At 38.2% G+C, this 16,201-nt stretch overlaps 1 protein-coding gene across 4 annotated transcripts in view; it reads right to left on the bottom strand.

Annotated features, from left to right (window-relative positions):
• Nucleotides 1-282: 282 nt before the first annotated feature.
• B4GALT5 (beta-1,4-galactosyltransferase 5) overlaps nucleotides 283-16,201 on the bottom strand; it is a 99,362-nt gene continuing 83,443 nt past the window's right edge. For all 4 annotated transcript variants that reach the window (XM_001369349.4, XM_056812956.1, XM_016427616.2 and 1 more), the window contains exons 3-9: nucleotides 13,307-13,420; nucleotides 11,504-11,628; nucleotides 9,220-9,336; nucleotides 7,868-8,055; nucleotides 5,905-6,027; nucleotides 4,187-4,288; nucleotides 283-3,379 (exon numbers count right to left, since the gene is read on the bottom strand). In XM_001369349.4, coding sequence (XP_001369386.1) covers nucleotides 3,232-3,379; nucleotides 4,187-4,288; nucleotides 5,905-6,027; nucleotides 7,868-8,055; nucleotides 9,220-9,336; nucleotides 11,504-11,628; nucleotides 13,307-13,420 — 917 coding nt within the window. In that variant the 3' untranslated portion in view covers nucleotides 283-3,231. The remainder of the gene's footprint in view (nucleotides 3,380-4,186; nucleotides 4,289-5,904; nucleotides 6,028-7,867; nucleotides 8,056-9,219; nucleotides 9,337-11,503; nucleotides 11,629-13,306; nucleotides 13,421-16,201) is intronic.

The raw sequence follows: 16,201 nt of genomic DNA, 5'->3' as shown, positions 1-16,201 counted from the left end.
CCACAGTAAGCACTTAAATGTTTGTTGACTGAATTACATAACAGTCTATTTTGGCAAATATACTACTTGAATCCACTTGTTACTTGATCTCAAACATCTTCTGTATGCAATAGAATAGCTCTAACAACAAATAGGAGAAAGGATGAATGCTGTGTGGCCTGTACTAGGAGACAAAAGGGGTTTCAGGGATCCCAAAGAAGACTGGGAGATATAAATCTGAAAAGAAAATGATACTAGACAAACAGCCAGAGATGGATATAAAGTGATAACACCAAAGTCTCATTCTTGAATATGTATTTTTTTTACTGAAAAAATCATTCATAAATTAACATACAAAAATGTACAAACACATGAGTAAATAAGATAATGACAAAGGACTACTTTTGTGAAAAGTGTGTGGTCTGTTTTTTGTTTTTAAAACATCTTTAGAGTTCAGTGCAAAAATGTACCCCCGGCACCACTTAAAAACATAAAGGGCAAGTTCAAAAAACCTAGTGATGGACAAAAGTGACCTACATTTTGATGCCATTTGAAATGGTGACTATAGATAAGCCATATTTGGAGCTGATGCTCAGCTATAATCAAGAAAGAACCTCTGGCAAGGATTCTAAACCGGTTTTTAGTTAATAGAATCCCCATATAAATCTGTAAGGGGGGCAAAAGGGTTTGGGAAGGTTGGGGCAGGAAACTGACTCCCATTTTTCATCTGTTCCCTACACTTTAGGCTCCTGAAGGAGGGGCTGATCAGTGGCCCTGTAGAATTCAAACCGCTAAAACTCCTAAGGATAATTTTGTCTTTTCCTGTGCTGTAAGCTTTTGTTTTAAAAATGAACCTCTTTTACATCATTAAAAAAACCATACTTGTCTGTATGTTTTTGTTTTTTTAAACAATCTCATTCATTCTTAATACACTTGACTAATGTGATGATTTAACAGTGCAACATTAGGAGATCCCACCTTTATAAAAAAAAAGGAAGAAAGAAACCTGTGATTACAAATGAATACAAGTGATTCTGTTTTATGCAATGAAACAGACCTTTTTCAGGTTGTGTCTCAAATCTGCTCCTTCAACCCCTCCCCCCAATCAGGTGACACTTTGGGGCAAATATTTTCAAAACAGAACTTTGTTACTAATAGAAATCAGTTTAAAATCTTGGTTTACACATACATCACCCACCATATGGAGGATATTTCAATTAAAACGCTGAAGAGCAAATCAATCCAAAATATCCTTGACCATCACATTAGCACAGTGCTTACATTTCCAATGCTTAGAAAGGGAGAGCTTGGGGTTAACAATTTGAAATGGCCCTTTGCATTTCCTAAGGGAGAGGGGTGGAAGGGTAAGGGAACAAAATCAAATCTTTATTGCTATGTGCTCTATTAACAAAAATCCTGTGTATAGTGTTCCCTCATAAAGTTGTTGTAAAGCACGTGTGTTCAAAATACTTTTTAAAAACATGACAGATTACCAGCTTTCTCAAGAACAGTTTTCTGCACTCTCATATGAGCTGATAAGTATGACAACCTATAATACCACATTTTCTAGATACCAGTTGAGTCCCCAAGAGACAAAGAAACAAAAACAACCAGTCTTGGGCAATCACACCCACACCCAATGGGCATGGGGATCATATGTCCATGGACCCAAAAACATGCAACAGAAAAAAGAATTTCTACATCTGTTACACACTTATGTAAACCATGAAAGTTTTGGAAGTAGAAGTCAAACTAAGGCAAATGAGTAAAAAGAAAATAGGAAGTACTTTTCAGAGAGGATTCCCAATCACAATATATAAATATACTTTACGTTAAAAAGTAATAACAAATCAGACATTTTGGGAGATCTTTTTGGGTCCTATAAAACTGGTGAGTTGAGTTGTACACACACACAAAAATTAAGAGACACCAACAAAAATGTAATTGAATCAGGCCTCATAAAGCAGGAGATCTGAACAGTATTTTCATTCTCAGACTTCAGAAGTTGTTAATTGTTGCCAATGTATTACTTGGTCAACATTCTCCTTTTTGCTGTGCTTTTGCTCACTGACCGATATATTTGCGTCATCCAATCCCTGGCTGAATTTTAAAGATTTTAAATGTTTATTAATGATTAAAAAAAAACCAATTCTTTTTTTTAAAGAATAAAGACCAAAGTGAGGAGGAACCATGGAAGCCATTGGTAATTGAGGAATAAACTTGAGTGGCTAGCAGTTTTCCAGAGAGCTGAAACTTCTCTGATAGAGCAAAGATGAGCAATGGTCTCAGAGAGAGTTTGGGGTACGTGCACAAGCTTTTGAGAGGGATCTGGCTCTGGGAAGACATAGTCATGTTTTACACCCTCCAGGGGTGAGGGGAGTGACTAAGAAAAGGGGTCCACAACAAGAGTCAACATCAAAAGTTGAGGCCAGGAAGGGGAAATGGAGGAGACATCTGCTATAAAAGATATGAAACAGACAAATCAGATGTTTTGTTCCTTTTTGAATGTCACCCCAAGAAGCCAGAATTTCAATGATAAAATAACGACACACTGCAACTACATTTAAACTAAGCCTGGCACCTGTCAACTAAATAAGTGATTGAATATGTAAACTCTCTGCTTGAATCCAAGTCAATAGTAAAATTAAATTTAAAAAAAGAGGCAATTTACACAGCTTATTTACACTTTTGCTTCTTCAAGAAGCAACAGTTATATATCTCTATATACCCTCTCCCTCCCCCCATAAGTAAAAAAAAAACAAAACAAAAACACCATAAATGGAGCAGGATGGATGAGGAATGGTTCATTTGCTCTTCCAGAAAGGCAGCTGCCCTAATAGTGGGATTGCTTCTTTGCCTCCAAAAGCAAAGATGAAGATGTCATTCAGAAGAACAAGCTCCGTGGCAGGACGACGGCCATGTCTAATCACAGTTCTGGTCCTGGAGATTGTGGCTGAAACAGGACATAGGGATTTGGTGGGTAGGGAGGAGGTGCAGTGGAAAGGAGAGCAGGACAAACTCTCATCATTGGAAAATAGAAAGTGAGTCCTGATGAATGAGGCTCCCAAACCGGCAACACAATCCAACTAGACCTGGGGAGCGAAGACATTTTGGGAGTGCATTTTGCAGTATTCTTCAAACCCTGTGATCCTTCACCAGCCCGTGTATTCCTATTCTCTTCCTGTGTAGATTCACAACACATCTCACCAGGTTTTCTTGGTAATGGGTAAAGCAAACTCATCTCCTCTCCCCTTAATATTCATTCACCTGAGCCAGCTCTGGTGTCAAGTTTACAGTTATATTTTTATACAAGGCGTCATATGTGATGTTTGCAAAGTAGTTCAAGTTATTGAGGCCATCCAGAGCCTGTCTTTCCTTTGATTTCCTCAGTAGTGCATACCTGTTCAAGGACAAAACACCAATATGCTCAGTTCTAAAGTTAAATCCAGTCTCTCTTTCAACACTTCATTGGGGAAGGGGGGTAGACAAGACAGTAGAGAACAGGTAAGAGAAAACTCTGGAAAGGGGTCCAATCTAAAGTATCATTTTCAGTTTTCTGTTTTGAAGATACCATGATTCTGACCAACAAGATTCCTAGTTGTGTAATCCTAGGTAAGTCATTTAACCCTGTTTGTCTATTTTAAAAAAAAATCATAATCTTTGTGAGCCAGCAAAAACTGGCTACCAGTAGGAGAAAGACAATAACAAGGATGCTAGAAAGTCAGCAAGACCTGAAAGAACTAAGCCTTGTGATATATATGTATATATACATATATATACACATATATAGCATAATATATATCACATATATACGTGTGTGTATGCATACGCATGCGCACGCGCACGCACACACACACACACACACACACACACACACACACACACACACACACGCCCTGTTACAAGAGCAAGGAAAGGTATGAAAAGATCTTCCTTCACTTAGACAAATGCTGATTAATTCCTAAAAGAGTTTGGAATAGGTGGCAAAAAGAAATGGAATTACCAACTTCCTTGAAAGATTTCACTATCAATTTTCATTGACAGCCTGGCATTCATGCCAGCATTCTACTTAAACAATGAAGGTAGAATTTCAAGCATTGTGAAGCAGCTGCCATTAAATAGATCTTAGAGGCAGAAGTTAATTGAAACCTTTAGGGACAGATAGCATTGAGGATATCTTTGTGATGAACAAAGAAATTATACTTACCTCCCTAAAAACTGCACTTCTCCTCGATGGTGGTGAGGGATAGATTTATACTTTCCAGTGTCACCTTCTGGTCGGCTCACTGAGTAGCCTGCATTCTGTACTCTGAAAGACAAAGAGGACTAGATTTTAGATTATGGTACAGATTTTAGAGGAGAGGAGAAGGGAAACAGGAAGGAAGAGAGAAAGGGGAAGAGTCTCAGAGAAAGAGAAGAGACAGCTTTTAATACATAGTTCCAATCATAGTTAAGTGGCTACAAAAGTCCCACTGCCTCTTTGAACTTTAAGCAGGTTCAAGGTTCTAATAAACCCCAAAGAAAGACAAATTTTCTGGCACTAAACTAATTCAGGATTAATGACACTCAGTATGAAAAGAACAATAACAAGCGTCTTCAATAAGTTACACAGCATATCTTACCTCTGATGTATTGATTAGGCTAACACAAGAGATTTCCCAAAGATTTGTTTATGGCATCCAGCATCCAACTAGATCATTCCTCTAAAACTCCCAACAGAATAATTCATAAATCTATTTTTTAAGGACCCTGGAAACACAAAGATGACTGCTGTCTTGCTAGGGTGAATAGTATGACACAATTTCCTAGAATTTTGAGTTGGAAGGGACCTCTCAATCCTATATATTAAACTTCCTTGGCCTAAGGCACAACTTTCAAAATAAAAAATAAACTGCCATTTACAAACTCACAGGATAAACTGATCTAGCAGAGTATATTAGCAGCTTATGTTTTCTGATGGGATTTTATCATTGATGAAGTGGGTTAAAATGAGTTATTAACTCATTTAAGAGGCAGGCAGTATGGCATTGTAGATTAGTTCTGAATTGGATGCAGGAAGACCTGGGTTCATCAACCTCTTAATATATCTCAGGTACTTTCCTAAATAAAGATGGCCTGGCTCTTGCTTTTTTCATTTTCACTGAAGTTTCCCAAGCTGATAAAATAATATATTTGCTTGCATTCAGGTAAGGAAATGGGGCTTAGAGAAATGAAATGAATTGCCCAGGACTATACACAGAAAAAAATAAAAACTTAAAACCAGAATTTGAACCCAGGTCTCCTAATGTGCAGCATTCTCCTTATGTTATACTACCTTCTCTAGCTCATTTGGTAGAATGTGAGGATACTTAAGGATACTTAACAGCCATTAGAGCTGGTTGCCTACATTGTACCACAAAAGCTAAATGCCTTAGGTTCATCTTGTGAAATAAATGAATTTTCATTTTAAAAATTTATATGGTCTTTTTTCTTCTTTGCTTTGTTATTGATCCCTATCCAACATAATGAATATACATTTTGCTGGGTTCTCCTCCAAGGATAATAATCTTTACCTGAGGACATCCACAAGCACTCTGTGGTGCCTCTCAAGCATTCCCCGTTTATTGTTCTATGTGACAGATATCTGGGTTTAGGTCCAGACTGTAAACACCATAAGGGGCAGACACATTATCTATACTTTCTACTTCAACCAGTGCTGAGGAAATTTGCTTCTTTTTGGTTAAAAACAAAACATTTCTAAATCCATGTGTCCAACCCCTCCAAGTGATAAGAGATCACATCTACATAGGATTTAGGGTTTTCAAAGTCTTTCCTTAATAAGCAGACACAAGGGAGGGAGCACAAGGAACACTAATGAAGTTAGACAAAAAACCTAGGCCCACACAAACTGACCAAGATAAGGGATCTTTGAGAAAGAAACAATACCTGTTCCAGAGGTCATCATCTTCTCCACCCCAGCCCCAGAATGCATTAGGAAAGCCATTAATTTTCTGAAACTGCTCTACTGTTAAGCCGCTCACTCCACCAAAAAACTCATTATAAGGAAGCCTAAAAGAGAAATCATACCGTTAATATACATCATCTATCTATATATTGTATTTAACTAGTTAAATTTTTCAAGAGCAGGAATGTTCTATGGTATCCATCTTGTTCCAACTACAATGATTTCCTCTTTCTAAAATCCTTTGGCTATTTTTTCTCAGGTAGCATAGCTCTGAATTGTTGAATTTTTTTCAAAGATAGGTATTTGAATATTTTATTTCCTCTTTTCTTAATCTGGGCAATTTATATTTTGGTAAATATGTATCCATTTCCTTCCTTACCTTCTATCTTAGTAACAAGGCAAAAGTGCAGCAAGGGCTAGGCAATTGGGGTTAAGTGACTTGTGCAGGGTGACACAGCTAAGAAGGATCCGAGACTAGATTTGAATCCAGGTCCTCCCACCTCTGGGCCAGCACTCTATCCACTATGCCACCTAACTGATCCTACAAGTTTCTTGGGCTGCTCTCTTGAGCTACACAGTGATGGTCATGTCAATTTTTCTCTTATGCCACCTGTTTCTCTATGCTGCAGTCTTCATATAAAACTACTACCTTAAAAGCACTCCCCTATACCAGCCAAATCAGACTACTCTCTTTTACTCTGAATATACCCTATATCAGCAACAGTGAACCTTTTAGAGAATCCATGCCATGCATTACCACCCCCACCCCCCTTTGTCCATTGTCATAGCCCTAGTCTCTCTCTCTCTCTCTCTCTCTCTCTCTCTCTCTCTCTCTCTCTCTCTCTCTCTCTCTCTCTCTCTCTCTCTCTCTCTCTCTCTCTCTCTCTCTCTCTCTCTCTCTCTCTCTCTCTCTCTCTCTCTCTCTCTCTCTCTCTCTCTCTCTCTCTCTCTCTCTCTCTCTCTCTCTCTCTCTCTCTCTCTCTCTCTCTCCTCTCTCTCTCTCTCTCTCTCTCTCTCTCTCTCTCTCTCTCTGTAGTTTTAGATAGTATAAATTTGGATTAGTGAGATAAGGCAGACACAGGAGAAGTGGTTCCTTGCAGAACCTGGGAGTTTATTTGAGTGGTTAGAATCCCTTAGAATTAGAAACCCTTTTTTTATCCTTATATATTTCAATAAACATTTTATGTTTATAAGAGTCTCTTTAGCATCCTTCCACCTGGCCCTGAAGGGAAGTCAAATTTGAGCTTCACTTCATCACTGAGGATACTTTTGATTACCTCTATCAAAAGTATCTGAAAGTATTCAAACAATTTGAACCTGATTGGTGGATTAAACATTTTTGAAAAGTTTTGAATCTATATTGGAACAGTTTAACCACCTTAAATATTTTATAACTTGCCAAAGTTATTTTTACAATTGCCACCTCCTGCATGAAAGTCTTCTCTCCCCCTCCAGTGCCAATAACCTTGAATTTTGAACCAAATGAGTTGGTTCTCTCTAAATGACCTCTTTAATAGATTTTTTTAAAAAACTACTTTCTGCCCTAGAAACAACTGTAAGACAGAAGGGCAAGGGCTAGACAAACAGAGTAAGTGACTTGCCCAGAGTTATACAACTAGGAAGCACCTAAGGCCAAATTTGAACCCAGGTCCTCCTAACTCCAGGCCTAGCCTTCTATCTACTTTGATACCTCTAATGCAACTTTTTAAACTCTTGTCTTTTATTTTTTCAAACTCTTATCTTCCATCTTAGAAGTATCAGATTTGAATCTCTGGGTTAGGCTCTCAATCAACTGAGCCACCTAGCTGCTCTACCCCTCATACATTTTTATTGTACTGCTGATCTCCGTAGGCTCCTTTTAGGGCAGGAATCAAATTTTCCCTTTCATTTACAGAATCCTCCCCTCCTCCCATTGCTAAGCACAGTATTTAGATGGACACTTACAGATACATATACTTATCCAGCTTGGTGGCAAAATGTCTTGGCATTTGCCCACATCCATAATAGTTACGATCATTTTCTGGTATATGATCCACATCGTGAAAAATCAAACAATCCCAATGCAAGTCTCTCATTGCTTCACGAAAGCCAACATTAAAGAGCATGGCACGATTGAAGGGTTGGGTACCGGCCTGTGAAGGGAAGTTTTATTTTTCAGTGGACTCTCACAAACATGCTACTGTCCCAACAAGGGAAAGTGAATCATATCAGCTCTAGCTCTGGCCTTGTCTTTCCCTAACACAGGACAAATCATTTAACTTTGGTTCCTCAATTTTCTGAGGTGTAAGTTAGATAGGGGAGGACAGAGATATAGGAGTGCACAGCACTATAAATATGGGCCCTGCAATTTCCTCCCTCTTCACAAGAAAACAAATGAAAGTCATCAATAAAAATGACAAGTTTTATGCCTCAGTAGCACAGAAACAGAGACTTAACAGAATGAGGAGAAACAGTTTTGCTTAAGGTGGCTAAGAGTGAAGGTATGAATTTTCTTCTGATCGTTTCTCTTCCCTCAAGATGTTCTCATTGTATTAGCACCACCTAAAATGACTCAGGAGGCTATGATGCAGATCCAAGGTAGGCTGAGTGAACTTTGCCCCTAAGTGGACTGACCTGAAACTCAGTAGGAGGCCTGTTTGAGCAAGGAAAATATGTACAAGTAAGTAGGAAGTTTCTAAGATCCTTTTGAGACCAACCTGGGGATCACTGAGTATGTTTTATGGAAGACAGAGGGAAGTTGTGTTATTGTATACCTCTGCTTAATCAAGTAATTGTTTATCTGAACCTCCAGACTCCTAATGGTCTATTATATAGAATTTGTTCATCTTCTGAGATACACATATTCTATTTACGGGTCCCAGAACACTAGACTACCACAGAGATCTAGTTTATGGGCTTCATGATATAGATAAAGAAAATGAAGCCCAGAAAGAAGAAATTTGGTTTCAGGTCCCAAAGCTACATCCAAAACCAGATCATCTGGCTTAGAGAACAGGTCCTCCCTCTATACCACAAGGACTCCTATCATCCTAAAGCAGCTCCCAGAAAACGTGCTTAGAGATACTGTCCAAAAAGCAAAGAACAGTGCTTAGCACCAATATCATGCAAGAAGCCTTTGTTCCTGGGTCAGTTGCATGGTGCTAGGGTCTAGCAAACAAATCATCTGTCTCCCACTCAAAGATTTGTCATCAATGAGCAAGAGAAACCAGTTTGTGACCGTTCAATGGTGGGTCTTAGGTTTTCCTGGCTCTTTATCTGGGGAAAGAGAGTGGTAATCTACTGACAAACCCACTTACTTGTTCAATAACATAGAATGCAAACTGTAGACGCTGGCGTTGTAGCATAGGAATCAGATGCCGGAAAAGAACAGGGAGATGCTCATAACGGTTTCGAAATGGAATAAGAATTGCCACCTATAAAAAAAAATAGGAGCCCACACAGTTAATCCACAGATCATTTGCCAGCTCTGCTTGGAAACTCAACTCAATTCAAACAATATTACGGGCCTATTGAACAGTTGGTGTTACAGAAACGAAAATGGAAATAAGTTCCTGACTTTACAGAACAGATAAGCTTTAAAAGAGAAAGAAAGAAATAGAGAAGGGAGAAAAGCAACAGGTATACAAATAAGAATGATGCAAAGTACATGGTAATAAGTATAAACATCCACAATATTTTATAAAACATAAGCAGAAGGCAAGGCTAATTTCTATTTGCTGAAGGGCAGGGGGAAATTGGCTTTAGTATAAAGGAAGGCTCTAAGGTGTTCATAAAATTTAAGGAAGAGGGGAAAGGATAATTTTCATCTGGTGAAAAGCAGGGGAAAAACTAGGAAAAGCTTCCCTAGAAGAGGTGATCCCTAAGATCTTGACATAAGAATACTATTAATGGAAGAGTGGTTTGGGGATGGAATTAGATGTTTACTTGTAGGCCAGTATCAGAAGGAAACTGTTTTGGGAAGGCCAACTGTGGTCTAACAGGTCCAGTCCAGGCAGAGCCTGTCTTGAGGTAACAAACACAGACCACTAAATAACAGGGACAGATTTTTGGATTTATTAAACAAGGGAAGATGAAAAGGGGATTTGGGATAATCTTAAACTAATGTCAACTATCTAAACACCACAGATCTAAATATCTCTTTACAGAGATTTCTTCAGAGTGAATTTCCTACTCTAATCCTCCCTAACTGCCTAAATCCCCAATCCCTGATCTTGACTAAACCTACAATTAAAACCCCCTTAGCTGGGCTTAAGGAAAGGGTCTGTGTAAGCCTTTGATAGGGCTCAGGGAAGGTCCTAGATCCAAAAGGACCCAGGCCTGGTCTCATAATCACTGCAGATGGTTCAGGATCATTAGGAACTGCTGCCTCAATGAAATACAGCAACCAAGACAGCAAGCAGGACAGGATAGGATCAGTCTCTAAGAAAATGCAGCTACTACCTTAAGATATTCTCCAGAGAGAGAGAGCAGCTAATAGCCTCAGTAACAGTCTAAACCCCTTCCTTCAAACTTCCAGCATCTTCCTGCTGGTCTCATGCCACTTCTCTGCAAACGTACACATTTTCTTACATAATTTAACTTTTCCTTATAACAATAGAGGAGGTAAAAGACCAGATCAGAGACCAGCAAGTAGTCCCATGTGACTCAGTGAATGAAAGGGAATTAGTAAAATATTCCTCAAATAAAATGGTATTTCTAATTTCTAAAGGCTTTTAGTCTTTTCTAGACTTCAAGTGAATTTCATTACTGGTAAATTAGTTCTAGAAACTGAACTGATATTAGTTTAGATATAACCCAGCTAATGCAATCTTGTCCCTTAAGTTTCCTCTAACATTCATAAACACGCTTTACCAGCTATTCTATGTCTAGGTCAAAACAATACACAGGGGCCATATATATTCATTTTTCTCTGGTATCTCTTCTGGAACCTATTGATAGAATACAAGGTTCCCAATTAAGCTGACTATTATCCCTTTTATAAAATGGGGGGAGAGAAACACCAAAACTTTAGTCCAAGTCACCAAATAAATTACTGCTTGTTAACAAGACAGATCTGCTTACTGTTCTATAGATTAGATACAGCTCTTCCATTTTTGGTGGCCTGTTCCCAGAAGGTGACCAACATAACATTCCCTGAATCTCTGAGAAGAAGTAAAAAGGCAATGTGTCTTCATAGGAATGCTGGCAATTGTTTTATATCAAGAGAAGCAAAGCCTAAAAATAAATAAGTTTCTTTGCACAAAAGGGTCACTGGTCAAAAAATCCTTGCTCTGGAGCTATCCCCTCAAAAACATTAAATTTTTGTTCTTGGATAATTATTAGTTAAGTAAATTAACAAACATAGTTGTAGTTTGATATAGTATAGGAAAGGGTTCTTGGGAGACGAGTTCAAATCTCATCTGTGACTTGCCTCAGCTATGTGAACAGCCAAGTCAAATGAGGATATTTAGACTCATAATAGCTACTTGAGATGGCTGTTTCAAGTAAAATATAAGTTTAAGCCCCATTATCAGGAGTGCTTATAACATAAATGAGCCTCCTGGACTGGTTTACCTTCTGGTAAATTGGACTCTAGTTTACCTTCCAACGAGGCATGCAATCACTGGGCTTCCAATGACCTCCAAGCTTGATGGCAGGGTCTCTAGAGAAGAATTCATGGATGTCATCCATTCTGATTTCACTCATATTTATATCTATTGGACCCTCTGAAGATAGAAAAGAAAGGATTGAGAAAATTCAGAAAATCCACATACCAGTGTGCTACTCTGCAGCTGTCCATAAGTTTTCCAAGTGCTTAAAAAAATGCTAGAAATTATCTCATCTCTAGCTTCTTATGTGTCAGCTTAACCTCTGGTTACATCGCCTACAGGGTCATGACTGAGACAAACCAATACAGCAGTTGAAAATGGTTGCTCAATCCTTTTTCCCTCACAACCAGGCAACCCAAATGTTCTCATTCATTGAGAGTGCTAGAAACCCTAGACAGAATCATTCAATTAAGATTACCTGCTCAAAAGGGAGCAAGAAATAAACAATAATCTATCAGTTGAAACAAAAGTCCTGCCAATTTAATACAGGGCAAAATTACATTCCCAAAGAAAGTACAGGTCCATAGTTTCTGATGTCATTCTCCAGTGAGTATAGGCTCAAGGTACCACACATGGACTTTATTATTTTGTAGGTAAGGCTGCCTGGCAAACTGTGAAGAGAATTGAGATTATAAATACAGATTGATTCTACCACTCAAGCTATATATGAAATCAAGATGAATCTCCCCACTCCCAAAAAAGAAAATGAACCAGCCTGCTGAGGGAAAAGATATACCCTAGTGCAATGATGGCAAACCTTTTAGAGCCCAAGTGTCCAAACTGCAACCCTCACACCACATGTGAGGCCCCTGCCTTACCCCAGATAGGGGAGGTAGGAAGTGCTCCCATTGGGCTGCTGGGCAGAGGGGTAGGACATCTGAGAAATGCCCTCAAGCACCATCGAGTGGGGAAAGGGAGCAGCCCACTCTGGCACGTGTGCCATAGGTTCACCAACACAGCCCTAGTGAATGACACAGGTGTGGGCCTCACAATGACACTATGCATGGCTTAGGCTGAAAATAATAGTCTCTATTCCCAATAATGCCAGAATCATAAACATCTATACTTTGCTTTACCATCCATAGAGATATTATGCCAAAGCCCAAGGCTTTATTACAGCATAGCGGTAAATCCTGATTTCTCAGAGGCATGTGTGGGCACTGGCAGATTTGACCAAGTTCTGACACCTCTATTAGAGTAAGTCCAGGAAAGGCTCACCATCATCCCATCACATGATTTTTTTCACTAGCCCCAGTAACTCATGCAGGTCACCCACTAAGGTAAATAAAGGGTTGAGCCTTATGAAAGGGAATGCTTACAGATCTTTGGGTACTGAGGTTTGGGTAGGGGTCCACATACACATATACCCACATGCATGCATACTTTAAATATTTTGAGGATCCATGATTTTATCTATGAAATCTACCAATGCAGCTCAAAACCTCTTTCATGTCTTAGTAGACTATTTCATAAGCGCCCATGACCAAAAACCAAAAAAAATTCTTTGCTTAGGGCGATTATCCTATATATTTTTAAGGATTTATAATTCCATCTTTTTCAGTACTTCCACCTTGGTAGGATCTTGAACAGACTGTGCTCTGTAGGTTAAGTATAACTTCTTAAGTGAGGAGCTTAAAATGAGGGAACAATATTAAAAATAACTAAAACATGTAAAAAAACCAGAAGAAACTATAGAACTTATTTTTCAAGAAAAGTTTTGTTTAAAGAAATCAAATGCAGGGAAGATTGATCAATGGCAGAAGTATGGGAAGATGAGATATGGGACAATACTCACTCATAGAAGGGAGTCTTTCAGGGCAGGTATGGTTTGCAAAGTATGTAAAGTCTTCAGGAAGAAAAGTTGTGGTTTGCAGGAAGGTTTCACTATGATTCAAGTCAAGAGGATAATCTAGGGGTGGGGGGAATGGTAAAGAAAAAAAGAAAAGCAGTCTCAGATGAGAAATTTTAGTTATCATGTGACTTTTCATACCATCCAAAGGCAAGCTTTTTATCTTTAGATAGGTCTCTAGGCAAAAGCAGGGATTTACCCAAAATAGATAATATTTGTAATGTATTGTATGACCAAAAAACAAACAAAAAAAAGTTAACTAGTTATCTGGTAATATCTGAAGCAGTTTTAAAAATACTTACCACTTGTTCAGCAATGAATGTGAATCATCTATTTCCCATTTATTATTAAAGTGGCTTTTACACACAAAAAAGTTTATTTGTGATCCAGTTAAATTTCTTCTGAATTCTAAATTTTATTATTACATGAAAAATAAATGGTTGCTTGACTTCTCTTCTAGCCCTTAAATTCCGACCATACTTACAACATGGATGAGAAGTACAATGAAGAAGGCTTTGCCATTAAGTATCTGACTTTTAGGTGAACCCTCCTGCCTATTCTATGTTCTCCAATCAGAATGTGAGTTCCTTGAGAAAAGACACTATCTTGTTTTTCTCAATTTGTATCCTCAGCACTTAGCAAAGTACATCACATATAATAAGCCTAATAATAGGCTTATTATACTAGTAATAAATCTTTACTCATTCATTTACTTACTTACTCACTAGTCTAGAGGCTACCTTTTCTTAACGAAACCTACCCTGATACTCCCCTGCAGAAATGACTTTCTTTTCCCTTTAAGCTTTGTATGGCCTTTTTTGGTTCTTCTGTTAAATTCTTATTTTTAAATTTTGCATTAACAATATATATTTAAGTTACAGGCCCCTAACTAGGCTATAAGTTCTCCGTCTCATTTATCTTGGGATTCCAAGGCCAGCCTCAGCAAAAGGCCTGCACAGAGAAGTACTTTAAAAACATTCATTAATTCTTACAAATAAAAGAGTATCCACTTATTTCAAATCACTGTTATCTACTTCACAACTGCTGGGGGTGAGGGGGAATTCAATGGAGAACCTACTTGGAGAGAATTTTAGTAGAGACAAGTTACAGGGATCACAGAAAGTCTACATTTCTTACTACATTTAAAAAACTTTCCTGGGATAGACAGCAAAGCATTCATTCGAAATCTGGCAGAGAACAAGAGGCAAGCAACCTTGAACAGGATGGACGGGCTGTTTGTACACCATCTTCTTGACAATCTTTAGTCATCACATCCCAGAGTCCTAAATCAGAAAGCTTACAGTCCAGTCCACATAATAATAAACTCCCAACTTCAAGTACAACTTTGATAAATTAGATAGCATAATGTTTATGCTTTGCTTATTCTTTTAATTGCTTTTGTTCATCATGCTTAAAACAGTTGTTGAGTTTTTTACTTTGATTCTACTCAAACATTAAGCTTTCAAATGAGAAGAGAAGGAAAATAAAGATCCTTATTCCCTCCCTCAAGGACCTTACAACAATTCATATTTGTATTGGTGCCTTTTTTCCTCCTAATTGTCTTGGCAAGGTATATAACAAATTATTATTATAATCTCTATTTATAGAGCAGAAACTGACTCAGAAATGTTAAATGACTTGCCTAGGGCCACACAGCTGGGCCAGGTCTCTCCCTAACACAAATACACTGAAACTCTGCCTCCCAAGTGAGGCAATGTGCAGTAAGACTGGCGGGAGAAAGAATCTGTCTCAGGAATCATGGTAACCAATCAAGAAAATAAGAAAAAAGATAAAAGAGAATCCAAATTATAAAACAGAAAGTGGGAAGAGCACAAATGTCAGATAACAATATGAGGGAGAGAACACTTCCAGTAAAATGAACATAGAAGTCTTTATGGATTTAAGAAAAATTGTAGAGGAAGTTTTCTTGGAAAGGAAATAAAATTGCTATAATTACATCTAGCTTATATTATATAAACAAAACATCTAACTCTAAAAAAGTACAGTAAGCATTCCTCATGAACAAGCTAACCAACAGAAGACAGGTTTCTGAGCATCAGAGCTATAACCTCCAAAAACCCCCACAATTTTTCTCTGAGCCTATTGACAGTTAATGTACCTATAAGCTTGAGGTCTGGATTTTAAATAAAACTCCCTTTATTGAACTGCCATATAAAAGAATCCCACTTCTCACACAATCCTTAGAGGACATCTAAACCATGAATCTCTTCCACTGTATATGGTTGCATCCTTGAACAACTCTAGGATTTCTTCGAGTCCACCAGTTGCAGACAGATTTTCTTCCAAAGGAGCATCTGAATCAGTGGGACAGTTCTCATTGCTAAGACTGAAGTATATATACTGAAGTAAAATCTGCCTTCCTGAAATCCTTACTGGTCCTGGCTCAACCCACTAGGACAGAAAGAATGTCTAATTTTGCTTTCATCTAAATCTTCCATATGAATCCTTCCCACATGCTAACTCAATTCTTCTAAAGATCGAGGGGGAGGAAGGATTAAGTGTTCATAGATTGCATTGTAAAGTAGCTCCTTTGTACATGGTGTAATTAGTGGTAGGCCTACACTACTCCCACTCCAGCAGCAAAAAAGTGTCAGGATTTCAAAATCAGAAGTCAGTTGCATATCCTCCAAGTGGCATTTATTTCATCTTTGTATCCCCAGGCCCAGTATAGTTACCTTGAACATACAAAGATTGTAATAAATTATTTGCTGTTGAATTTTAAAATCTGCTCCCTAACTTCTCTTTGTCAGCACATTTTACTGCATGGACAACCTTCAGAGAAAGGACAAAATTTCAGAACTTCTAGGCCAGGGTTTTCTT

The sequence above is a fragment of the Monodelphis domestica genome, chromosome 1, assembly GCF_027887165.1.
Source record: "Monodelphis domestica isolate mMonDom1 chromosome 1, mMonDom1.pri, whole genome shotgun sequence".
Taxonomy (NCBI): Eukaryota; Metazoa; Chordata; class Mammalia; order Didelphimorphia; family Didelphidae; genus Monodelphis; species Monodelphis domestica.
The sequence above is the reverse complement of the archived record's forward strand: the minus strand, read 5'-3'. Positions and strand labels throughout refer to the sequence as shown.